We start from the raw sequence: 25713 nt of genomic DNA on the forward strand, positions 1-25713 counted from the left end.
ATTTTATCGTTATTGTTTTAACACAATGAGAATTGGCACCGAGCCCTAATTTAAATGTTCCTTAATACATTATAAATTCCTTCACTTTATTTCCCTTGCTAAAATTTTTCCCGTGCATTTGTACTGGAATTATAGTCGAGGTGGGGGGGGGGGGAGGGCAGAAATACCGAATACTAGGTCTGAATTCGAGGAAACTAAAAAAAAGAAAATTAAACGCATTATATAAGAAAATATAAGACGTATTTTAAAACGGTGAGATATCCCTACATCTGCCTGACCTCCCCAGTCTTTGCTCTTCATAGTGAGAATAAATATTCCATGAACCATTATTATATTAAGTTAGTATTGCTAATCTCTTATATATTATAAAAAAAGAAAAACTGTATACAGTTAGGCAACAAAAATGAGAATAACATTAAGTGAACAGTACTAGATTCTAATTCAAGAGAAAAAAAAATAACAAATAAATTTTTTCATTGCCTTTTTTTAACCATAGGATTACAAATATGACACTAAAGGACAAGCTACAGGGCAGCTCGATATACTGTCTACACGTCATAAAATTTAACAGTGATTTTGGACAAAGGAACGAAATTGGAAAAACCTATGACTTCAAACTCTAACTAGTCCTCAAAACATTATAATAATAATAACAACAAACACCAACACAGTCAGTGAACTCTTTTTCCAGTTCAACTGCACTAAATACAGCTTAAACTGTCGTCGAATCTGTATTCTTTTTTAACTGATCCAATGGCTGATTTTGTTCCTTTTTTTTACTTTTGATTAACTATTTTTTACTCTATATAGAGTCATGTCTTATTCTATATTGATAAAACATACTATCGCTTATTTAATGAAAAAATTTGAATAAGTACTTAATTCGGTTAGTCCTACGACTTGTAGGAGAGGCGTTAGTCAAAACACCAAAATGCGCGTTTTTAGCCAAGAGTTTTGAAATTTTTCCGGGAGAGGAAGATCTTGCAGACAAATCTGAAAAGAGGAATACCTCTTGGTCTGAAAAATTGAGGTTTTTTCTTTTAATTTTTCAAAAATTCACACCCAAACATAAATGGCACTAATTTTTTCCGCCGGAACTCTGAATTAATATTTAGTTTGCGCATTGGTTAAGATATTCAAGCAGTAACAGAAAAGGTCTACAAATAATTATTTCCCTTTTATATTGCTTGAATCAACCCAACTTGTTTTATTTATTGCTTCAAGTCTTTACCGGAAAAGATTGATGTTTACTAAAGCCAAATGGTCTTACATATGTTTACTGGAGGTGTATAGATACATACAAAATCAGTGTATACACTGAGTTGTGTGAATATTGGAGAATAAGCAAAACTAACCAAAGTAAAACTGCAAAAATGTATGCAAATTAACTTTGAAGCTATGAGAATGAATATGAACAAAACAAAAGAACTGGAACTACTTCTTCATGATAATATACGTTAGAGAACGAATGCCCGAGGACCAGTCAGACGAAATGGGACCATATTTACATGGGGATGAAGGCCGAGCTGCTGAACACAGTGAGCAGAGCGAGACAAGAGAGGTGATAAACGTGGAGAGCGGTCTTTTTGCTAGAAAAGGAGCCAGCTAAATAAAAGATTCCAAAGGTAAAAAAAGAAATATCTCATCAAAACGCAATTACCTGAAACAGTGATGGTGCAGGTATTGACAGCTTCTCCAAGCGCATTTGTAGCTCGACACATATAAGTACCAGAGTCTTCGGGGTAAGCGCATAGAACATCAAGTGCAACATAACCAAAGTCATGTGTTGTTCTGAATCGATGACCTGTCTTAATTTCAACACCGTTAACAAACCACTGTACTTTCAAGTTGGGGTCATTGATAGGCTCAAGGCGAGTCTCCAAGTGGGCATGCTCTCCTTCACGGAGGTTTTCTAGATTGTTCAAAGCAGTTGTAAAGTTTGGCCGTGTGATAACAATTTCTTGTTCTTCCCTTGCAATGGGAGCCACATCTTCAAGCTGACGGATCTTCTGAAGACGGCTTTCATCAAGCGTATCAAGAAGTAAGCCTGTTCTTCCTATAAAAAAAAATATGATGGGTTGAACATAATATTGGGAGGATATTATTATAATGAATCGAGGTTTACAAAAGTATTGAAGGGAAAATGCAACCACACCAAAAGTATCGATAGTCTTCATACTAAACCCCCAAACTACCAGAGTCAGAGTATTTAGAAGGCTTTTCTCGAAGGCTTTTAGGCTTTTAGCCAATAGCGATCTCGAAGGACCCATAAACTTACAAAGAAAATCTAGTCAAATATTCTAATGTTACAGCAGCCATAATACTGTGAATTATGTTTCTTTTTTGTTATTACTTTTGAAGCATGTTGGTATCAACTCAGGATAACTCAGAGAATTTCTAATTGATGGTACTAAATTATTTAGTGCTAATCGTTAGAATCATTAAGATCGCAGCAGGACTGTCACAAACACACGAAATGCATATCTCACAAGTGGTATCTCATTTCCGCCAGAGGATGTTTGAGCTTGCTGATTACAGACTGAGGCTTTTTTGCAACATACTCGTAAATGTACAGTCGTCCACGATCAGAACACGTTAAGCACTGTGCCATGTGTGCTGACCACGGTCAGCACATGTTTCAGAAATTGAGGCCATGTCACAAATTGTTGAAATCATGGTCATTTAAAAATGTTCAATCTACGATCATATAACTGGAATCCCTAAGGTAAGGTGTTTAAGTCCAAGGCCGTCCAACGCACCCCGTTGGACGTAATTTTGAACATAATAGCTTCTTGTGCCTCGTTTGGCTCTATATAATACAGGAATCATTTAGGAAATAGTAATAAATTATTGAATACTGAACATCAAAATCACTGAAAACATCAAATAGATTGATCTTCCTAAACAAAAACATTAAATATACATTCCACAAATGGCGTTTGATTCCTACTCAAATTGGTATTTAATTGTTTCATATTGAAACGGTAGAATTGTATTAAAGGAATCATTTTGAGCCAACTCAAAATCAAGAGCTCAAAGAAATCAAATCCTGTTCTAACAAAATTTAGATTTAATATGATTTTTATCGACAACAAAAACTAAACGATTTCATTGGCTGGATATTTAAAATACAAATTTTCGAAACCCTTAAAAAATTACTGATGTCTTTACATCCAATAGCATATACAACTCTGGGGGGAGGGAGAAACAAACCAGTGTTTGCACGTCGCAGGCTGATGAGCCGAGTTCCATACCGACACTTATTGCGTAACTGAATCTCTAAGTTAGTTCTTGCTTAAGGACGTTTTCAAAACCAAAGATAGAAAGAACATAAAAATGTTCACAAGAACATAAGAAAAAAAATGAGTATGTAAATCAATTATACAAAACTAGAGGGACAATAGTGAAGCTTGTATAACTCTGGGAGGTCAGCCTCCCCCCCCCCTCCCTACCACTCTTTTATTTGGTACATGACAAGATTCATGGGAGCAGAGAAATATCATTTTATAGTATAGATACGAACAAAACATGTCAATTCATCTATAGTGTAATGCACCGTCAAAATCTATGTGCATTTCTGGGGAGGGGGTCCAAAAATAAAACTTGAAACCAGAAATCCATATAAATCAAGTTTTACACTACTAATGTTACACATTTGCAGTTTGTTAGTAACTTCTAACACAGCGTGTTTTGAACATACTTGTTGTTTATTTTATATACTTATTTTTATTATGAACAAATTTCGTGAAAACAACTTAGGATTAGTCAGATGGTTATAAGGAATATTCAAAGATTATTTTGAGATAGGGACCTCGTGTTATCTATCACGGTATGAGTCAGAACTCTCTTCAAACAAACACTAAAATATAGAAATAGAAGATGGATATAGAAATTCCGATCTCTCAATGCCAAGACAGATATAGAAATTTCTAAGCAGTGAGTCATCAGCATTTGGCAATGAGACTAGTAACTAATTCGGCGCTAATTATTAATAAACAATTATGTAGAAAGATACTCTTTTGATTCATGGCTTGGGAATATTTTTCTTGGCTAGATTATGACGAAGGAATGCTGTCAATAGAAATAGACCCCATTAATAAAAAAAAAAGAAAAACAAATTTCTTTGTGGCCAAATAGTTCATTTTTTGGAAATTGATAGAAGTTCAAAGTTCAATTTTATGAGATCAAGTTCCTTGATTTGTATTATTATGTATTTTATCAACTTTTAATCTGTATGAGTTGCAGGAAAATTAGGATAAAAATTTCAATTACGAATATTTCAGGGAAATTAGTTTGAGAAAATAAAAATGTAAAATATATTCGATTGTAAATTGCAAATAAATCTAGGATGTACGAAACGACTTTCACCAATATATTATCTTACATAGTAAACTTTTTTTTTACCTTTTTTTAAGTACTTATATATTTACTTTCCCTTCTCTTTCATTGAAAGAAATAATTGTATTAACAGCTTTTATTTACTCAACAACTTCTGTTCTTTTAATGTAAATTTTATGACCTATTTTTGCTATTTATACAGAACTACAGCCCCACAAAACTATATTATGACAAAATTTTTCCTCTGATTTTAATTATTTACTCTTAATAAGAAGTATACACAGTAATCACTTCTATTAAATCTATTTTTATTTCCAGCTGATAACGCCTGAAATTTTTTCAGACAATCTTCGCATTGTTGGTTCCATTATCTTCGCATTGTTCAAGGTCTCCAAATTTAGGAAGATTTCGGGAAGCCCAGTTTTTTTCCAGGTAAATAACAGAAATAAAATAAAAAAAATCGGGAATTGCAACATTGCTATGGAGCAATAGCTTTCCATACAAACCGGAAGTCTTCACTCTACCATGCTCACGGAACTCGATCCGGGATTTGGGTTTCTCATTTGTTTAACAGGTAGATAATTAGGCTCTAATTATTATATTTAAATGATTTATTATGACAATAAATTTTTGCGAGCAATTAGTAGGGAGTAATTAGGGTGCCTATAATACAGAAAAATATTGCCTTTATTTACTTTATTTACCTATGTTCCAGTGCATTTCTAAAAACCGCTAAAAACTGTGTTGCTTATTTTTATGCTAGTTATAAACGGTAAAACTTTTAGACAATATTTTCTTTTCTTTATTTTACTCGGATATGAGTGAGAGGCAAAAAACTCTGGGAAGCCTAAATCAAAATCTTGAAACTGTCTGATAACAATGGACACTGCTTATTTATATTAAAATCAGAAGTGTAACATTTTATCTTTCGACTTTGTTGATGTCATATAAGTAATTGTGGGAATAGAAATTTTCAAACAAAACATCATCTATTGCTGAAATGAGAATCAGAAATAAGAAAAATTTATTTTAAAAAAACAAATGACAAAACTAGAGTCATCAGTAATACATATGATTCCACATTGCCTGTAGGGAATCATGCATTGTTAGTTGCAAACTCTAGTTTGGTCTATTTCAATCAATGGTTAAATCAAACAATCCAAGCAACACGTGATTAGAAAGCTCTAAACGCGTGATTTCAAATAGGAATTATGTCCTTGAATGGATTTCCGAATAGAATTTTCGAAGGGGTATCCGAAAAAACTTTCGATTTCTAAACTGGCTTCAAAATCCAAACCCCCAGTATGTATGCTTACCACTCGAAAAAAAAAAACTCCAGGCCCTAATCTTACTCAAGACCCGAACTCAAATAAATCCAAAAGATATTTCAGGTACTCGTGCTTGAGGAAAAGCCCCCTTCTCCCCCTTAAAAATCCCCATAAATTCCTTTATTTTCCACATACTATGCTTCTTTTACCATTCACCCCACAAAAAAAAATCCCGCGAACGTGCATAACCTGTTTACATCAAGTTAGTGATTTTGTAATCTTCCTTTGGATAAATAGAACCCCTATTTTCATTAATTAGAACTAAACATCTTCGACGGGGGGTATGCACCAGAATTTGAGAGGTGCTTAGTTTGGTCAGGAGACAAGGAAATAGGCACTAGTCAACTAAATACTGTCTGCAACAGAACTCGGTATCTTGAAAGCAAAAAAAGCTATACGTCAAATTCAAGTCAGCTTTCAAGTATAAATCCACTAAATTCGAATTTCAGTAAATAATAGTTTACAATTCGCTGTTGAAGAAGTGCTTCATTATAGGAAAGCTAAACATATTTATATAGAAAGCTTTGGCCTAAAAGCTGGGCTAAATTCCAGGAATCGCACGACTTTTATATTGTATATTAAAAGTACCACCCAATGGAGGATCTTAAGAAATTTTGAAACGCTGTATGTTTCACTTTATGTAATTTATTTTCAGTTATAAAAATTCAGGAACTTGAGAGCCAGATGATAGAGAGAATCAGAATAAGCTTTTCTTTTACACCTTATTTATATAGAAAGTTTCGAATGAAAAAAAAAATCGAAAAAGGGAAATAGAACGAAATTAGCATAATTACGATCATAAACATTCTATAGTGAGCACAGTGATAAATCAAAAGATAAAGAGAAAAGAATAATTTAATACTTAATACTTATAGCTTTCTATATTAAGCCTAATTTATCGTTTACAAGTTATTCCTTCATAAGAAACAAAAGTAAAAAAAGAAAAATATATAATAATAGTAGGCTTCATTACCGTAGCCGAAAAATAAATTTTGATCAACCACAACCCTCGGTGGTGCATAAGCGAAGGGACATTACCTAACATAGTATATGAACATAAAGGGAAAATCTTGCCAAGGGCATTTTTCTAGGAAAATAAGTTGACTATATCATGAAGGTATGTAGGATACGAGATAAAGGGGTGTTAACACAATTTACGTTAAATTTTACGAAAAAATATTACCGAGTTTAAAAAAGGAAATATTGCGTAAAACTTACATCACAGACAGGGGCATTCACATGGTAGTTTAAGGAAAGAGTTACTTTCTCTTCTCTCTTGAAAAGCCAAAAATATCGATAAATTTCTAAAAGCATTCTTGAGAATGGGACAGATACAGCTTACCCACAATAAATGTAGATAAACTTATCCAGAAATACAATTAGCTTAATAATTTGTTTGCTATTTTGTAAAAATTATGCAGCTGACTTCCTTTTGTTTTCTTTTCCATTTATCTTCATAAATAGCAGGACATTCACTAAAGATACCCAAAAAACGAAATGGTCATAGTTTCGTGCTCAAATCTCTGCGATTAAATCAATCCTAATATGAAAGCAGCATGCAGTATAATAGCTGCAGTTATCTAGTTGTATGGTGTGCATCTATCAACTAAATATTGGAAGCTTTTCCCATAGGCAATTGAGCCACAAAACAAAGAACCGTAAATCTTAATCGCCCTTTCGTATATACCTTCAATGTTAATAGAACAAGTGGTAGCTGCTTCTCCTAAGGTATTTGTGGCTCGACACATGTAAGTTCCAGAATCTTCTGGGTATGCGTATAGGATATCAAGAGCAACAAAGCCAAAGTCGTAAGTGGTACGGAATCGGTGCCCTAAAAAAGAAAAACCTTTTAGTACATCAATTGCATAGTTGAGCGAGTTTTTTCAAACAGTTCGTGGTAACGAACTGTAGTAAGGAGCGACCCGGCCCAATAGTAAACGAAACTCTAAAAAACGGAAGTTTGATGCTAAAAGATACATCAAAAGAATTGGATTTTCATGCTGATTTTAAATATATAAGTTTCATCAAATTTAGTCGTTGTCATCAAAAGTTATGAGCCTGAGAAAATTTGCCTTATTTTGGGAAATAGGGGGAAACACTCCCTAAAAGTCATAGAATCTTAACAAAAATCATACCACCGCATTCAGCGTATCAGAGAATCCTAGAGCAAAAATTTCAAGCTCCTATCTACAAAATGTGGAATTTCGTATTTTTTTGCCAGAAGACAGATCACGGGTGCATGTTTATTTGTGTGTGGTTTTTTTTTTCAGGGGTCATCGTATCGACCAGGTGGTCCTAGAATGTCGCAAGAGGACTCATTCTAACGGAAATGAAAATTTCTAGTGTTCTTTTTAAGTGACCAAAAAAACTGGAGGGCACCTAGGCCCCCTCCTACGCTCATTTTTCCCGAAGTCAACAAGTGAAAATTTTGAGATAGCCATTTTGTTCCACATAGTCGAAAACCATAATAACTATGTCTTTGGGGATGACTTTGGGAAAAAATCACGTATAAGTTACGTATATTTTTTACTAATAAAAACGTTCATTAAAAATTAAAAGTTCTAGTTGCCTTTTTAAGTAACCGAAGAGGGCAACTATGCCTCCTTCCCCACTCCTTATTTCTCAAAATCGTCCGATCAAAACTAAGAGAAAGCCATTTAGCCAAAAAAGAATTAATATGCAAATTTAATTTTAATAATTTATGTACGGAGAGCCAAAATCAAACATGCATTAATTCAAAAACGTTCAGAAATTAAATAAAAAAACTAGTTTTTTTAACTAAAAGTAAGGAGCGACATTAAAACTTAAACCGAACAGAAATTACTGCGTGTATGAAAGGGGCTGTTCCCTTCTCAACGCCCCGCTCTTTACGCTAAATTTTTTTACTGTTTAATAAAGTAGAATTGAGAGAAAGAGTCAAACTTTAGCGTAAAGAACGGGGCGCTGAGAAGGGAACAGCCCCTTTCATACATGGAGTAATTTAAATCGAAAATACTCATGCTACTTTTTTGGACTATTTTGAAAGAATGATTTATTACATTATATTTTACGGTAAAAATTATTTTTCTACTTACCGCTGACCTTATAATGTGATATTATTTCCATTTTGAACATGATTTTTTGCGTGTCTTAAAAAAAAATTATTATAACGTGGCATAATAACATAAAAAGGGATAAGAAACTCCCTTCTTGTCCCTGATATCGACCCAAAATATAACTCTTATGACAGAAGTAAATCAATGGCTAAGTTGTAAACATTGAAAAAGTTTACAAATAAAGCTGTAAAATAATAAACGTACCCTGTGAAATGGGACGGCCATTGTGGAACCACTCAACTTTCATTTTAGGATCATTGACAGGAGTAACTGTGGCTTCTAAGTGAACAGCCTGACCCTCAATCAAATTCTCTTGACTTTTCAAACCTCTGCCAAACGAAGGCTTTTCGACAGCAACTGATTCTGTCTCTTCACGGCGTTGATGACGTGAAGCATCTTCAAGATAATTAATCTTATTGAGGGCTTCTTGGTGTTGTGATTCAAGGATAAGGCTACTTCTTCCTGTAACGCTAATAGTGACGCTAGATTCAACCGTACCCAGTCGGTTGGTAGCACGAGCAGTGTAAGTGCCAGCATCTTCTGGATAACAGGTTAGAATGTCAAGGGCAGCAAATCCGAAATCATAAGTCGTTCTGAACCGATGACCAACTGCAAGTGGCTTACCATTATGGAAAAACTCAACCCTGAGGGTTGGGTCTGGATATGGCTCAATGCGACATTCGAAATGTGCACTTTGTCCCTCAACGAGTTTTGTTGGGCCGGAAAAGGGAGAAACAAAGTTTGGAGCCTGTGTGACAATGGTTTCTTCTTCTGCTGATCTTTGGTAGCGACTTGAATCTTCCAAGTACTGAATCTTTTCTAAGGCTTCTTGATGCTGAGTCTCAGTTATAAGAGATGCTTTTGACTTTACAATTAATGTGGCCGAAGTTACTGCTTGGCCCAATTCGTTTCTAGCTCGGCATTCGTAAGTACCACTGTCTTCTGGGTAAACATATTTCATGTCAAATGCGACATATCCAAAATCATTCATCGTTGCGATACGGCTGGCCTCTTGTATCGGAACACCATTTCTATACCACTCAACTTTAAGCTTAGGATCTCCAACAGGAATTAACCTTGCTTCAAAATGGGCAGTTTGATTCTCAGCCAAAACAAGATCTTTCATTGGCTGTGTGAAAACAGGCGCCTGAGTGATAGAGTCTTCAACAATTGACATGCGTTGATTTCTAGAGCCATCTTCAAGGTATTCTATTTGAGAAAGTGCCCCCTCGTGTTGGGTGTCATTGTAAATTGATTTTTGGCTTTTCACAACCAACTGACACTGTGTGACAGATTCACCCAGTGCGTTAGATGCACGACAAGTATAGGTCCCAGAATCTTCTGCAAAAGAATACATGATATCCAATGCAACGAAACCGAAATTATTAGTCTCAACAAAACGAGATCCAGATTTGAGGGGCACTTTGTTATGAAACCATTCAACTGTCAAAGTAGGATCGGAAACCGGAATAAGTCGACACTCAAAATGAGCACGCTGACCCTCAACAATTTCAATGCTCTTGAGGGATGAGGTGAATACAGGTGCTTGAGTGCATACTTCATCAACGAGCTCAGATCTCTGGTAGCGAGACTTGTCCTCCAAATATGAAAACTTCTCTAGTCCTTGGCTTTGTGAATCGGTAAGAATTTGTGCTGCAGATTTACACTGAAGTGCACATTGAACTTCATCTTGACCAACTGCATTAACGGCACGGCAGGTATATACTCCACTATCCTCAGCAATAACACCAAGAATATCAAGAGCAACATAGCCGAAATCGTGAATCGGTCTAAATCGATGACCGATTGTAATTGGACGACCATTCTTGAGCCACTCGACTTTCAGGTTTGGATCTGCAACAGGCTCCAGCTTGCACTCAAAGTGAGCGTTCTGTCCTTCTCGTGAATTGTCGACGGACTTTGGTTTCGTGAGAAATTTCGGGCGCATGATGACCATTTCATCGATTTCTTCTTTACGTCGATAACGAGACGCGTCTTCTAAATACTGTATCTGCTCTAATCCAGCCGGATGCTGCGATTCTAGGATGAGCTCACTCTTGGCAATGACCTAAAAAAAAAATACACCAGTTAATTGGGTTGCATCGTAATCATAATACCAATTAAAAAGAAAACAAAATTGTATCATATGTTCAGGCTAGTATCTAAGATTTTGTTTGGGGAAAGGGGGGGGGAGAGGAAGCATCAAAAATTTGTTTATATTTATTTTTATTATGTTTTTACGAGTTAGTAAAACATTTGGGGAGGGGCTGAAACTCCCTAACCCCTCATCTACCCCCTGGATACGGCCTTGCATATTTTATAATCTTGAAATTTTCAATGATTGGCATTTTTACAAAAGATGTAAGAAGTATGCATTAAACGCAAAAATCAGTTTCTAAACGATATTTAAGAACTAAGATCTAGAAATGACCTTTACAACAACTGTAATCTCCTCTTCCTCCAAATCAGCGCCCTGAGAAAGCCATAGTTTAATTAAAGCTTGATTTCTGTTTCTAGATGACCATAAAATGATTATTAAATCATAGGCAGATACAGCGAGGAAGTTGGGGTATGGGGCAATGAATTATCCTCCCAAAAGTTTTGATCCAGAATCACTTGCATGAGAATAATTACTGGAAAATGCCTTTTTTAGGTAGGTGTAGTCGTTTTAAATAAAAAAGCTAAACTACCAAAAATCAACTATCTTAAAATGCACATTTTCTACTCAAAACTGTTGTATAGGCGCATTCAGCACAATATAAATTATGAAAGCAGCTTCAGTCCCTCCCTGGGTCAGGTTTATGTTTCTAAGTGGGTCTGCGACTTCATTCCAATTTGTTTGAGAAGGAAATCAGATGTGTATGAGGGTCTTCAGACTGTTCTTATTCGCAAGCGCTTGTCTTTATCAAAAGAAACAAGGTGTCAACAGAAAATGCAAGCATATGCATATATTTCCAATTGCTCAAATTCTACGTGATCAGACCAAAACAAGTTTTGGCTAAGTGCTAAAATAGTCGTTCCCTTTTGGACACCAGACTTAGTAAGAAATTGGCACATAACAATCATATCCGTATAGGTCATCGTGAGATTAAGAATGGAGGAAACTAGAATAACTATAATTGATGAATGCAAAATATAATTAACTGAGAAATAAAGCTTCAAAACAGACAACGTTCATAAGAACAAATTAAAAGTAGACAAAGTTATAATGCCTAACGACACGACAGCATTTATAATATATCAGAAGCAGCCTAATATTTTGTATACGTGTGTGCTTTGAAAGATAATGAAAGTGACCTTGGTAACAAAATAATGTTTATATAAAACAGGAAACCAATGCATGCACTTTATGCTAGTCATGCGATGATACAAAAATAAAACTGGGTAAGAATATTCAAGTCATTTCCATAATCATCATTAAAATAAGTTTTTTCTTTGTTTATTTTACAGCATTGCTGCGCAAAAAAATTGGCTACATTACTAGTGCCAGGAGACCGAGCTTCGCTCGGTGAAAAGAGAGAGTTTTTTAATCTCTTCTTCTTCTTCAGAAAAATAGCATTTGGAATCTAAAAACAGTCTTCTTTCGGCTTCATAAAAAAAATTTCCACTGTTTCCAATTAACCAAACTGAAGCAGGTTTCTTTTTCGCAAAACAAATTTCATTTTATTTCACTCATGTGGAAAGTAAAAACAATAGGGTATTGGACGTTAGGGTGTTCATACAAAAAACGTACTTCCAAATTTATTAAGGCTCGAATTTTCTCAAATAAGGTTCGAATGTTCTCAAAGTCGTGTCCTATTTAGATGGTTTTCTAATTACAATTGTCTGATTAAAAGCAATCTTATTAAACGAAAAATAATCCCCGAGCGAAGCTCGATTCCATTCTATACAAAATATTATTGTAATTATTATACCACAATGCGAAGCATTTTACGAGAAGCAATTAAGTATCCGAGACTCACTGTACAGCTATCAAACGGTAATGTCTTTCTCTAACTAATCTGTCAACAAATTACGTTTTGAGACTCCTCCTGCTTATACTAAAGGCTTTCAGACTTCAGGGGGTCTCTAATTTCAGTCAGCAGACAATTTATAAGAAATATTAAGCGGGCTTGGAGAAACAAAATTCCCCAGAGTCTTAACCTATCTAGTCTTTTCGCAGTCGTGGCATATCAATTCTCAGAAATTAAATTAGAGTACAGTTTTCGAGAAAATGCGTGCATATATATATATATATATATATATATATATATATATATATATATATATATATATATATATATATATATATATATATATATATATATATATATATATATACATATATATATACAGTTTTAAAAAATATACAGTTTTCGAGATAATGCGTGCATACATATATGTATATATATATATATGTATATATATATATATATATATATATATATATATATATATATATATATATATATATATATATATATATATATATATATATAACGCAATTATTACTCGTTCAATAAGAATCTTAAGATAATAAAATAAAGAGAAATTGTAGTTTGGAAAATATAAATCTAAATTTACATATGATATATAAAAATTAGTCTTACAACGAATGTATTATGCAGACTATTTTCTCCTTTAACTAGGGGACCCCTTACAAGTCGAAAAGTGTAGCCAAGAGGATAACGGATTCAAGACTTCCTCATGGTTCTGTGATCGTTTATTTAGTATTTTAGAGTCTTCATTCAGTGAAAACTCTTTATATGCTATTGCAATACCCTTGATCAGATATAGAATGTAATTAGATTCTTTAGTATTATTAAATCTACTAAGCCAAGAGATAAATAGCTTCAATGCATAAGATTAAAGTAAAAGAAATAGGATTTGATCTTTTCTTTTTAGTTACACTCCATAGGCTTTGTTCGTTTTACATCCTCTACTACAACTCACTCAAAGGAAAGTATTGCATACCTTCACGCTAGCAGACGTGACTGATTCGCCGATCTTGTTGTAAGCACGAACAGTATAGACTCCTGAATCATCCGGATATACACTCAAAATGTCCAGCGCAACATAGTCGAAATCGAAAGCAGGTCTAAATCTATGACCGGTACGGATGGGCTTGCCATTAACCAACCAATCCACACGCATTGATGGATCACCAACGGGAGTCAATCGGCATTCAAGGTGAATGTTGGTACCTTAAGAAGAAAAGAGACGATGTTGTACACTAATTGGAAACACGGGGAAACTCACATTCTGAAGGAAACAAGTTTCTTTAGGTTTGAAGGGTTTAGCGTCAAGGTGAACCAAATCCAAACAGCATCTTGTGAGATTTTAGGTCCCAAAGTTGAAGTAATAAACTGAGAATCATTTCTTTTTTTAATCAATAAGTAATTATAACCCAACTTACAGACAGAATGAGATAGCTCTTACTAAAAACTGAGATTAGTGAGTCAAAAGAAAGACCAAATTACTTGTCCTATACTAGTTCTGAATTAAAAAAAAAAAAATCATGAAAACAGCTGAAAAATATTGATTTTCAACAACACTGGGCACCAGCTACTATTACTACTATAAAATATCATCGCACTACAAAGGGGTAAATACAGCAGCAACTGCTCTTCCTCTGTTCTACTATTTAGATATTCGCTTTTGCTCCCTCAAAGAAACCCCTGCTTCCTGTCTATAACCTCTTCAAGCCCTATTCAAAGACGTCTGATTCTTTGTTTTTACCCGGTTGGATTGACAAAAAGCACAATTTTTGGCAGCTACATTATCCAACATCTATAAAACGAGACCCAACCTTCTTGATTTTCTTCCATTATAGACCTAGAGATAGCGTGATCGAACCATATTTTTATTTTAGCTTCATGTTTATAAGAATTCGCTCCAAGAGAGTACATATAGCTATCCTTAGACAACTCTTCCGGAATAGATCTAGGAAGTCTCTTCACCTTCGGAATGCTTGAAAACATGGGTACTTCGAAAATGAGAAAAATTCAACGGTTTGACTCTGGTACTGCACTCTCTACCTTGTTTTATTTCATGCCTGCACAGAGGAGAAGGAGTTCCTCCTTTAAGAAAAATATGCTGAAAGATCTCTCATACTTTGGAAAATTAAGGCATTTCCCTCTGTCCAGATCTAACTTGGAAAATATGGGAGAGGGTGGTGTTTACTGTCAATGATAGATCGAAAATACAAAGAACAGTAATAAAACACTTTCAAGCCAAATTCAAAGCTCACATATAAATTATTCAAATGGTCCGTCTTCATAGAAAAAGCTCTACAACGCGCTAAATTACTACGAACATCTCAAAGGCTTGATTAGTGAAATAATATCAATTTCAAGTGTTGCCAAAGCGGTACAACTGTACCGTTTTTGGTACAATTTAGAGGTCCTGGTATAATGCGGTACAATTGGAATTTTTTTTTTTAGTTCAATCCAAATTTTCTGGTAAATTTTCACTTTACTTGCTAGTTTCTGCCTCGAAAATCTTTTCAGGTTTTGGTTTATAGAAACTCTTCTTTTTGTTACGTTAAACTTTTAACCTGCTGGTTTAGACTGTACAAATTAATCACTTGCGGAGCAATTCTAGTCCAAAAACTGGTACAGTTTATTTCAAAGTGTTGGCAACGCTTCTCAGACTCGGAAATTTTTATTTGCAACGTATAATATATTTTCTTAATTGCAAAAGTATCAATGACATCACAATATGTTGCAGCTTGTCATAAATCAACCATTTGGAAATGTTGGCAAAAAGCACTGAATATGACATCTGAAAAAATATCTTTAAAGACCCTCTGCAATTGAATATTCGCATATTTAGGAGTATGATGTGTGTGTATTGTAAAGGTCTACTGTTTTGGATGGTTAATGTAGCCCATGTAAATAAGCTCAATGCAACTGGTTTCTGTAATTTGTGACGTCTAATTGACAATAGCAATTATTGAATTGTGCTCAAAAGCACTTACTGATAACTATTTTATCATTTGCTTGTTGTGCTTCAGAGCTCAATAAGCTGTAATTCGTCCTTACCTAAATAGAAAATTCTTGGTGTATTTATCTATCGCGATGAATTAAAATCTTTCCTATTAGAGTCATGCTTAACAGGTGCTTTGAGGCTTAAAGGTTTTTAGATCTAACGATTTTTATCATGTTCAACTACAATATTTGGTTCAACAGGAAAACAAAGGCGTATAGAAAAGGAAAGTTATACCACTAGACTTAAGCCTTCTGAACATTTATTTCTATTTTTAAAATAATCATGTAAAATAAATTATGCTGCCAAACGGCGTTAATACAGCACAATAATTGCAATGATTCTTAATTATTGAAATTAACAACAATAAGCTGTATTGCACGCAGACCCACTCTATGGATACAAATACCATAAAAAAAATAATAGGAATTAGTCAGTGAAATATTTACCTTCAACAGTTTCAATATTGTGTAAGGGTTTAGTGAACGTCGGCAGTTGATTGAACGTCACTTCTTCTTCCTGAGTTCGCTGATAGCGGCTACTGTCTTCCAAATAAAGAAGTTGTTCCAAAGCGGCTTCATTTTGAGTTTCAGATATAATACCAGAACGGCTTATAATCTAAAAAGACCTAACATCAGTCTCCAATGAAAGCATAGCTTAACAAAATTTGAATCTTATTTTGCCAATTTTTTTATTCTTCTTTAATTCTATATTATCAGTGCAAGTTCTTGTTTTTTTGTTGTTTTTTTTCATTTTCCTCACGAGTGTAATGGAAAGTCATTTGCTTGTTGTTGTTGTTGTTTTTTTTTAAGTATTAATAGTTACATACATTTGCCAGTTCAATTGAGTGTAAATTATTAAAAAAAGGTTTGATATAACTATTTGAATTTTTCTGTTTGTCTTTTTTTTTGTCCTCTCCGTGTTTATTTTCCTTATTTTGTATTATGTTGTTATAATATTTGTTATAACAACATATTATAATATATATTATTTTGTTATAATATTGATAATATTATTATAATGTTTTTCTTACGTTCACAGGCCATGGAGCCTTACGTGGGGATGCTAAAAGAGATGCATGTATGGATTATTTACTACTACTACTACTACTAATAACTCACTGCAGCACCAAGTCGCCTGAGGCCAACACAGCTACGCACGCTCCTCCTCCAGCCTAATCTATTTAAAACCTCCCTCTTTACACCCTCCCAGGAAGTTCCCATTTCCTTTAAATCTCTATTTATGACATCCTCCCAACCCAGACAAGGACGACCTGCTTTCCGTGTAGCCCCAGACGGTTGGCCAAAAAGGACAATCTTCGGTAATCTGTCATCCTTCATCCGTAGAACGTGACCTAGCCATCTCAACCTTTCTTTCATTATAGCCCCAGAAAGCGGGATTGAACCACACTTTTCGTACAACCTACTTTTTGAAATACGGTCAGTCAGCCGGGTACCCAGAACAATCCGTAGGCAATTTCTCTGGAAAACATCTAGTAAATTTTCATCTGCTTTTCGGAGTGCCCATGCTTCAGAGCCATATTTGACCACTGTCCTCACTGTAGCTTCCAATATTCTAATCTTGGTTTGTAGACTTATCTTTCTATTCTTCCAAACTTTTTTCAACTGTGAAAAAACACCCTGGGCCTTAGCTATTCTACTTTTAACATCTTCACTGCTCCCACCATCTTTACTAATAATACTACCAAGGTAACTGAAGCTCCCAACCTGATCAATCTTTTCGTTACCTAATGTCACCTGTTCATCTTCACATATTAATAAAGTTCAAGTTGAAGGCTAGTTAGGTTATTCAGATATTTTATAATAGGTACAAAGAGACCTCTTGCAAAATCTCAATAAAATTTAATTTATAAGTCTTCCGGGTTTATTTAATTCAATTTTGCATTTTTATCTTTTTAGTCTTTGGGATTTTCTCATTTAAATGTGACGTTTAAATAGGATTTTCTCATTCAAATCCGGTTTTATCTTATGATTGAGAATCCAAGCTCAGTAAATGCTCAAGCTTCATAATATTTAAAAAAACAAGGGAGACATATTAAGTAACTAAAGAAGGGATTCAAAGCGATTCTCTCCTTCCTGTAAACAACACTAGTGGTGTCAATTCTCAAACATTTAGGGACGAAGGGCAAAATATGTTTTTCAAAATCTAAGGGGGGGGGGGAAATTTGTCTCTTTTTTTAATGGAAATATCCAAAACACGTTTTATATTAAGAAGGCCTTAACAAGTTATTTTCTAAAAATCTGGGGCGGGACGAGGGGAAAATCCCCCCCCCCCCCCTAGAGGAGAAGTTGGGTAAAGATATTACTTTCTTTCACACACAATTAAAGAAACATATTTTGTCATATGTAAAAGCACATTTGCATATTTTGCACATTTTATGCATTGCAAAATACATATTTTGTCTAAAATACTTCTTGTTCACTTTCTTGGAAAGTCGACTACGTCCTTTAACATGAGAAAAAAATCGTCAATGTGCCCAAATTCTCTAATCATTGAAGTTGCATAATCTTTTAATCAAATTAAATTACAAACTTAATAAGCTTGCTACCTATTCAACAACAAAACAAATTGAGATAATGAACATACGACACATCTCAAGAGAGTCATTGTTTAGAGACACAAGGTAGAGTCGAATATCATCAATCCCAAAACAAAGGATTTACATCCCAAATTCTATTGCTTTTTCCCAAAATTCTATTACTTTTCGCCTTAGTGTTAATTAAAGGTTCTCAACCTACCCATCACAATTGGTGAGACGCATTAAACCATTCATGGTAATAAACAGTGCGTAAAGAGTGACCCTTGTCAATGGTAACTGAATTTCTATAAAACGAACTTCGGGCGGCGATATGAACATCAATAGACTCTACTTTCAATAGCGATTCATAACATGGAACATAAAGTTAATTTTAAACTTACCCTTCAAGAGTTCTTACCGCAAAGAATGTGCATAACTTTAGAAAAGAAGTATGCCGGTATGCGCCAAATAGGTGTGATTTTATTGAAAATAACACAATTAAATTTGGGATGTATACCCCTACATCTAATATTTTAAGGCCCCATCTACAAAACAAAAGCAATTTCCCTTGTTATTGTTTAGGGGATAGCCATCGATCCGTTTGCTTTTTTGCTGTATTAACTTTTTTGGATAGGTCGTATCGCGTAATATTTAGAACAACGAAACCACCCCAATATTTATTTAGGGTGTCGAAAACAGGAGATATTCAATATTATTTTGCATTTACTTTACAGATGGCAGGCAAGACATACCTTTTCCCCTTCATATAGCAAATAGAAGACATTTCAGTTTCTTTATTTAAAAGAAATGCGACTTACTGAAAATATCTGACCCACGAATAGCCCATTATTCGGACAAACATTGCTATTTCAAATAGTTTTTTTTATCTTTAATTAGATCCTTAAAAAAAATGCTCCCGTAAAAAGTTTAAAAACTGCGACAGTATTCTCCCCTAATAAATCAATTTATTATTTCATAAACTGTAAAAGCTTAATCTACACTATTTGGTTTTTGCGCAACATAATGCAAAACTGAGAACCAGCCCCTCCCAATAGTCGAACTCGGTTACAAAATAAACTTCTACCCCCTTAAGTACGAACTAATCGTTACGCCAACTCATTTGTGCCTTTCTTCACACCAATTTTCAATGCTGAGCCGTGGTGTGTGATTTTTGTTTAGATGTAAGAATTTGTAAAAAACTAAATTTAGCTATGCTACGATAGTTTTTAAATATACCGATCTCTCTCTCTCTCTCTCTCAAATCCTTGCAAATATGGAGCTTTAAAATGACATCCGGTTAAATAGCACAACAGGTCCTCTCCCTTTTCGGATTGAGAGCCTACTAATACATTTCTACTAACATTGAACTTGTATAGTTTTTACCTTTATGCAAGCTGACGTATGGGCTGAACCTAGATGATTGGTTGCTCTTACAGTATATTCACCTGCATCGAGAGAGGAGACACCTATGATATCAAGAGCAACATAGCCAAAGTCAAAGTATGTCTTGAATCTTGAGCCAATGGTTATAGGCTTACCTGGGGAAAAGTAAATAGTAAAAGAAGGCATAATGAGATTTTTTAATTTAAGTCAATGAATAAATGGGAAATAACATAAGCACAATTTGACCTAATAAAATGCCATTTCAACACAAATCAAGTCCAAATTGCATATAGAATATGTATTTTTAGAAGAACAAGGAAGAGAAAAATATAGAACGGTAAGTTGCGTTTGGTTGTTGCAGAACAAAGATCATATTCTACAATGATATGATAATAATAACTTCTATTGTTCTAAAAGCCCGAGGGCCACGGCAATACAAAATAAAAACCCAACTAAAATTAAATCACGCTACAGAAACAAAACATTGCACAAACCACAAAAATCAATTTCTATGTTCCATTGCTAGCCTGAGAAATAGTCCAATATTTCAACACTTGCAAAACAACAATCCTTCACTATACTCGCCAGTCATCTTTGATCAAACCTAAACTCCCATATACTTCCTTTCGCAAGTAACTTTACACATACTCATTCTCACACTCACCCATCATATGACCCACAGTCTCATCCATATCTCCACACATGACACAATAGTAAGAACCATACTACCCTTGTCTCCTCATTAAATATTTTCTACTTTCCCCAAATGGTGAACTATTCACTCTTAACCTAACTTATCAGAATAGATTTATGAGCTCCAAAACATCTATCAACTGGTAGAAATTCATGTTGTCGTACGCCAGACAAAAGACTTTATCTGAAATTTTCAAAGTGATACAGATGAGCGAGAAATCTATAAAATTACTGCTTAGAAGAAGCATGCATCTTCATTTGGGGAATACAGTGTCTCAAATTGTGTTAGACAGTCTTTGGGCTAGAGACACTAAAACCTTTGTTATCCCGATCACAGCCCGTCCCCACTACCTCCTAAGAGTCCCTAGAATACCTCCATCTATAGAATATACCTCCATAGAGTCCATAGATACCTCCATAGAATCTTCTCCACTTTTGAATATTCTCAGACACGCTCAATCGTTCAAGACAAGACGAAATTATGGAGCAAGTTAATACGCATATGCCACCTTTTTCCTCATGAAAACAGGTTTTAGAGGGATATAAGGCTGATTTTAGAATGCAAATTTTAAAAACGGTAAAGAAGGGCGACGTATCACGTCTCTAAGGACGGTTGTTCACGACAGATTGCCAACACAGTTTAATCAGTAGGAACATTATAATAAGAGATTCCTTTTCGGTAATTCTTTACAAGCTGGCCATCTTTGCTAGATTTTTTGGAGGGGTAGGCAAGAGATTTTCCAGAAATCAAAGATGCTTCGCCAGTTAAATTGTCAAGCGATCGCAATCTTTATAGTATATAGGCCTTTACTTATAATGTAATTCCACCCGCTACATGGGGCAAACCCGTGCAGTTCATTTTTGTAATGAAAGTAGACACTTGGTAAAAAAATGAAATGGCACAACACATTTGTCTATCTACAGTGATGCTGCATTATAGACACTCCAGTGCTAGAAAAGCTAGACGTTACTTCTATCAATAAGAAGTCGAACAATTAGGAATGATTTCAATCCTCTTTGTACCCGAGTTTGGAGGGCTGTGTCAACAAATATCAGGAATGTTCTGTCATTGGGATCTTGAAACGCTTATCTGATTTTACCTCGGGATAATTTTTTGGTCGGAAGAAAGGGGAGAGTCGAGTTTCATTTTTATTGTCCAACATTTTCAATTTTTTCCATTTTTTCAAGTTTCAGAGTTCCTTCCCTTTTTGTTATTCTTCTTTATTGAATAATATATTTTGCTTACTGAATGAGAAACAGTCCTTATTATTAGCTCAAGGTTAAGAAATGACCCAAATGTTTTTTTCGGAAATAAATATGATTTTCAGGAAAAAAATCAAACGAATAATCAATCTTACCATTGAAAAACCATTCAACTCTCATTGTTGGATCGCCCATTGGCTCCAGTCTACATTCAAGATGGACACTCTTGCCTTCGGGTATTGGCTGTGACGGATCATTCAAAGGCTGAACAAAAACTGGCTTAGACTTTGAAACTTCTTCAATTTGATATTGTGGCTCAATATGCTTTGTTTGTTCCAACCGTTGGGCTTTTTCATATCCTAAAATTGACTCGACACTAATACTTGTATAAAAAAAATGCCACATATACAGGATCACTCCATGATATGCAGTTCGTCATTCTCAACACAAGGAATAATATCTGATCATTTCCTAAGCCTACGAGAAGATTTAACCTGTTGGCTTCATTTATGTAGTAGAGAATAGTATGTTATCTAAAAAAATTTTTGGCAACCCAGGTTGGTCTCTACTCACTCCCATGAAGTAAATATCCCTCGGCAAGTGTGACCACTCAATAAAGCCTCGCTACGGCAATTTTTTTCACAATCAACTGTATTTATGTAAAAATGTACCACTTTCTTCTATTTGCAAAGAGATCCAGTTTTTTTTTTTTTTTTTTTTTTTTTTTTTTTTTTTTTTTTTTTTTTTTTTTTTTTTTTTTTTTTTTTTGGTAAGCCTCTTAGCCCTTGGCGCAAGTAGAAAATAATCCTGGAGGAAGCCAAATTCATTTTTCTATGAACAACCTAAAGAGGGGGAACTAGCGAAAACCCAAACGGAGGTAAAATTAAGTTAATCTCAAAGGTGGAAAATTTATCATGCATGGACAATAAAGTATATAACATAAATCACTAAAATCATTAATGCTTTAAACAATTGGAAAGGGCAAATAAAGACATGGGGAAATATTGTGTGTGGAGGGGTTCACTTATGTCTCGAGCAGTCAAAACGAGGTCTGGAGTGGGAGCTCCCCGCACCCCATAGCAATTTACGCTGTACATCTTGACTCATTTTTGTCAAAATTAACACAGACAAGGTGTTATACAACGATTGAATTATACTATTTTATTCAATTATTTTTTCCGTACAATCAAAACTATAATGGAAGGGTTACAAACTAAATTTCTCGTTTAGAGCATGTTTCACAACAATAGTTTCACAATAATCAAAGTGTTAAAATGCCAAATCGATTAACCTGTGAAAAAACATAGTAGCGAGAAAGATTACTTCCTGAGATTGTAAACCAATATAATTGTTTTGGTAGATTTAATTGATTTAACATTGTTTTTTACGTTGACACTTAATATGTGTCTAATTAATAACTTGCTCAAAATTACATAATTCTTTACTGACTTTTAGATCAGCAATTTCTCTGTGTTTTACTTAGAAATCACCAAGTATTCAATATTAAATCATTGATTATACAAGCGATGAAATAATCATCATTTTCAAGGGCAAAATGGCACAAATTAAAGAAATTAAGTTTAATATAAGGACCGCTTTTGTTCTATTAAATAAAAAAAACTAGTTTTTTTAACTGAAAGTAAGGAGCGACATTAAAACTTAAAACGAACAGAAATTACTCCGTATATGAAATGGGTTGTCCCCTCTGCAGTCCCACGCTCTTTACGCTAAAGTTTGACTCTTTGCCACAATTCTACTTTTTAAAACAATGAAAAACTTTAGCGTAAAGAGCGTGGGACTGCAGAGGGGACAACCCATTTCATATACGGAGTAATTTCTGTTCGTTTTAAGTTTTAATGTCGCTCCTTACTTTCAGTTAAAAAAACTAGTTTTTTTTATTTAATTTCTGAACGTTTTTGAATTAATGCATGTTTGATTTTGGCTCTCCGCACATAAATTATTGAAATGAAATTAGTATATTAATTTTTTTTGGCTAAATGGCTTTCTCTTAGTTTTGATCAGACGATTTTGAGAAATAAGGGGTGGGGAAGGAGGCCTTGCTGCCCTCCAATTTTTCGGTTACTTAAAAAGGCTACTAGAACTTTTAATATTCAACGAACGTTTTTATTAGTAAAAAATATACGTAACTTAAGAATTAACTTACGTAACAAACTTTTATATTCTTATATTTTTATTATGTGTACGAGGGGGTTTGTACCCTCGTTAATACCTCGCTCTTTACACTAAATCGTAAGTTTTGTCCCAATTCTTTAAGAATGACCCCTGAATCAAAAAGGCCGTAGAATAAATAGTTGAAATCACTAAAAATATTTTAGCATCAAGAGCGAGGTATCTATCTCCTCCTAAATACCTCGCTCTTTATTCTAAAGTATTTTTAGAACCCCTCATATGCGTAATAATCTCTGTTCGTTTTAAATTTCAATGCTATTCCTTACTTTCATTTGAAAAAACGTTTTCATGTTTATTTTTTCACTGTTTTTTTTATAGTAATGCTAGAAAATCCTGCGCCCTTTTCATTGAATTTTTCTTCCCCCGTGACATATTCCTCAAAGGAAAGATCCTCCCACAAAGCCCTCTCCCATCAACCCCACCCCCCAAACCAAAAAATCCCCATGAAAACGTCTGTACACTTCCCAATAACCATTGCTATATGTAAACACTGGTCAAAGTTTGTAACTTGCAGCCCCTCCCTCAGGGATTGTGGGGGAGTAAGTCATTCCCAAAGACATAGTAATTATGGTTTTCGACTATGCTGAACAAAATGGCTATCTTAAAATTTTAATCTGTTGACTTTTGGAAAAAAAATAGCATGGGAGGGGGCCTATTTGCCCTCCAATTTTTCGGTCACTTAAAAAGGGCACTAGAACTTTTCCTTTCCGTTAGAATGAGCCCTCTCGCGACATCCTAGGACCACTTGGTCGATAAGATGACCCCTGGGAAAAAAAAAAAAAAAAAAAAAAACAAATAAATAAACACGCACCCGTGATTTGTCTTCTGGCAAAAAATACAAAATTCCACATTTTTTAGATAGGAGCTTGAAATTTTTGCTATAGAGTTCTCTGATATACCGAATGCGATAGTGTGATTTTCGTTAAGATTCTATGACTTTTAATGGATGTTTCCCCCTTTTTTCCAAAATAGGGCAAATTTTCTCAGGCTCGTAACTTTTGATGACAAAGACTAAATTAATTGAAACTTAATATTTAGAATCAGCGTAAAAATTCGAATCTTTTGATGTATCTTTTAGTATCCAAATTCCGTTTTTTAGAGTTTCGTTTACTATTGAGCCGGGTCGCCCCTTACTACAGTTCCTTACCACGAACTGTTTGAAAAGAAAATAATTCGGTATTTCGGGGCTTCTGACATTATTACTCCTTTGCGGAAGTTAGGCTCAAAATTGAAAAAGGATTATAGTTTTTCTCTGGGCCCCTTCCACCTCTTAGTTCGTTTATTTTCCCGTTAGTTTTCACCTGTTTTCGCTTTATAGTTGTGTTATCTCTTAGCAGTAGTTATGGTTGTGGTATATATGTTTTATCGCTCGTATAGTTGTGTTATTTTCAAATTATACTCCATAATAGAGAGGCTCCGAACACCCAGCATTGTATATTAAGCTCTTAATTTGACGTTTTTTTCTAACGTGACCAGATTCGTCCTGCGCCCTTTTCATTGATTTTTTTCCCCCATGGCATATTTCTCCAAGGAAAGATCCTCCCACATAGCCCCCTCCCTCAACCCTACCCCCAAAACCAAAAAAATCCCCCTGAAAACGTCTGTACACTTTCCAATAACCATTATTATATGTAAAGACTGGTTGAAGTTTGTAACTTGCAACCCCTCCCCCAGGGACTGTGGGGGAGTAAGTCATCCCCAAAAACATAGTTATTATGATTTTCGACTATGCTAAACAAAATGGCTATCTCAAAATTTTGATCCGTTGACTTTGGGAAAAAAATGAGCGTGGGAGGGGGCCTAGATGCCCTCCAATTTTTTTGGTCACTTAAAAAGGGCACTAGAACTATTCATTTCCGTTAGAATGAGCCCTCTTGCGACATTCTAGGACCACTTGGTCGATACGATGACCCCTGGGAAAAAAAAAAAAAAAAAACAAACAAACAAATAAACACGCACCCGTGATTTGTCTTCGGGC

At 34.7% G+C, this 25713-nt stretch overlaps 1 protein-coding gene across 10 annotated transcripts in view; it reads right to left on the reverse strand.

Annotated features, from left to right (window-relative positions):
* Positions 1–25713, reverse strand: part of LOC136033704 (titin-like) — a 369666-nt gene that overhangs the window by 272330 nt on the left and 71623 nt on the right. For all 10 annotated transcript variants that reach the window (XM_065714570.1, XM_065714567.1, XM_065714566.1 and 7 more), the window contains exons 12-18: positions 21701–21904; positions 19650–19804; positions 16177–16345; positions 13715–13944; positions 8966–10829; positions 7354–7497; positions 1661–2056 (exon numbers count right to left, since the gene is read on the reverse strand). In XM_065714570.1, coding sequence (XP_065570642.1) covers positions 1661–2056; positions 7354–7497; positions 8966–10829; positions 13715–13944; positions 16177–16345; positions 19650–19804; positions 21701–21904 — 3162 coding nt within the window. The remainder of the gene's footprint in view (positions 1–1660; positions 2057–7353; positions 7498–8965; positions 10830–13714; positions 13945–16176; positions 16346–19649; positions 19805–21700; positions 21905–25713) is intronic.

This window comes from Artemia franciscana, chromosome 12 (assembly GCF_032884065.1).
Source record: "Artemia franciscana chromosome 12, ASM3288406v1, whole genome shotgun sequence".
Lineage (NCBI taxonomy): Eukaryota > Metazoa > Arthropoda > Branchiopoda > Anostraca > Artemiidae > Artemia > Artemia franciscana.